The 1,941-nt window shown below is 64.2% G+C and overlaps 1 protein-coding gene across 1 annotated transcript in view; it reads left to right on the top strand.

The window, feature by feature from the left end:
* The first annotated feature begins 766 nt into the window (after positions 1-766).
* H696_02830 (hypothetical protein) overlaps positions 767-1,941 on the top strand; it is a 4,428-nt gene continuing 3,253 nt past the window's right edge. Inside the window, exons 1-2 of the mRNA XM_009496730.1 lie at positions 767-1,263; positions 1,446-1,828. Of these exons, the coding sequence (XP_009495005.1) occupies positions 979-1,263; positions 1,446-1,828 (668 nt within the window). The 5' untranslated portion in view covers positions 767-978. The remainder of the gene's footprint in view (positions 1,264-1,445; positions 1,829-1,941) is intronic.

The following is a 1,941-nucleotide window of genomic DNA, read 5'->3' as shown; positions in this document are numbered from 1 at the left end:
CCCCCCCCGCCTCTCTCGCCCACAAATACATACACACGCACACACGCACACACACACACACATGCTCGGAGAGCTGGCCGCACACAGTCGCCATTTTGGCGGGAAGCACCAGTCCAAAACCACCGACCCCCAGACACACAGGGGCCCCGTTCAGGGTGGCCAGAACGCCGGAAGTTGAACGGGCGGAAGTTCACCGCTCCCCCCCCCCCCCCCCCCCCCCCGCCCCCGATACGCGCCTTGTCCGTAAACAGACCCGGGCTTGGGGATAATGCCAATTGATGCACCCCCTCGGGGCGTGAGGCCAAAGCCCCCTCCCGCCCTCACCGGTCAGGAAGAGTTACCCACGGACCCTTCCAGGCCATCCGGCGACACCTGCACTCCAAGCCAGACCCGGGAGCTAACTATGTGATAGCCCGCAGTCCTATATACCAGCATGGGAATGCTATAGTAAGCGTGATCATACGGGCCAAGCTCGGGGCGGCCTGTCACATCCGCGATCTTGGCGGCCGGCCCCCCCCCCCCCCCCACCCAAGACAACCGAGGGAAGGACCGCGACAAGTCGATACGACGCTAGTTCTCTTTGGCTGAGACGCCATGTATCTGGTGCATAAGGTGGTGGGGGGGGGGGGCTTTGTTCGGCCCAACCCGGAGCGATCCCTCCTCCACAACTTTAAGGTGCTGGCGGAACTGCGCCAGCCGACGCCTGGCCCGAGGCAACAATCCCTCTCCTCCTCCTTCTCCTCCTCCTCCTCCTCCTCCTCCTCCTCACCCTTCTGCTTGCCTGCTCTTGTCCCGTCCCCGCTGCGCGTGTGCACAACATATTCACCCAAACACAAAGCACAGGCAAACACACAGCCACGCGCAGTCACACGCACCCACGCACCCACGCACCCACGCCTCTTTGTCCCTCGCCACACCTCTTGTCACAGGGCCGTTCGCCCATTCCGCCACTTCTCCCCCTCCGCCACCCTGCCCAGCATGCCACAGGACCCCGAGTTGGATGCGCACTTCGTGGATTGCGTGCCCACCGGGCCAGATGGCCCATCGCCCCTGAGTCCAGTCAGCGGGCCCAGCACACGCGATCTCCTTCAGTCCATCCTCTCCGGCGAGTGGCTGATCCCGGGCGAGGGGCACCCGGTGGACCGGCCCGAGGCCAATGTTCTGCTCCTGGACCGACTGCTGGAAGGGGACGCCGCCACAGCCAGCACAGCCGGCTCTCGCGACCTCGCCCGGCCCCACGACCTCTCTGACAATGATCTCCAGGTGCTTTCGCTCGCCCACTCCTTCTCTCTCCTTCTTTTTCTCCTCATGCCCATCCCTCCTGCTCGGAGGACACTCGTCTGGCGCCCTCGCCCTCGCGCGAAGACAGGCTAACAGTCCCTCCCGCTCTCCCCCTCCGCGCGCTCCTTTCCTTCGATTCTTCCCGGCATCAACCCTGCCCGCAGTATATGCGGCAAATTTTGTCACGGAATCTGGACCACCTCCGAGCCGAAGCACTCGCGCGCAGCGAGGAGGCGTCACATGTGGAGCAACGCCTGGTAGCCCTCCTGGCCGAGCCGATGGGGCAACCAGCGTCCGGGCCCCCGGTAGCCGGCAGCCCCGGCCCTGGGCCTTCGCCCGCCGATGCGCCTGGGCCGCTGCAAAATCTCGTCAATGCAGCTTCAGCGTATGACGGCATTCGCCGGGAGATGCTCGGAGTCCAGCAGACGATTCACGATTTCGCCCGGTCGGCCGGCGATCGGCAGTCCTACCTGGCTCGGATGGGCCAACTTCTCCGGATGGCCAGTGATCAGCAGGACAGTTTGCGCCTGGCCACCCGACAGTCCAGGTGCGTTGGGCTGGATTTCCCCCAAGTGCCCTTCTTTTTTTTTTTCTTTTCGTGCCCCCATCTTTCACGTCCATTTTCGCCCCAAAGCATCCTCCTCCCCTGGCGCGCACTTT

This window comes from Fonticula alba (assembly GCF_000388065.1).
Source record: "Fonticula alba strain ATCC 38817 unplaced genomic scaffold supercont2.4, whole genome shotgun sequence".
NCBI lineage: Eukaryota > Rotosphaerida > Fonticulaceae > Fonticula > Fonticula alba.
Note: the sequence above shows the minus strand (reverse complement) of the source record. Positions and strands in the feature narration are given on the sequence as shown.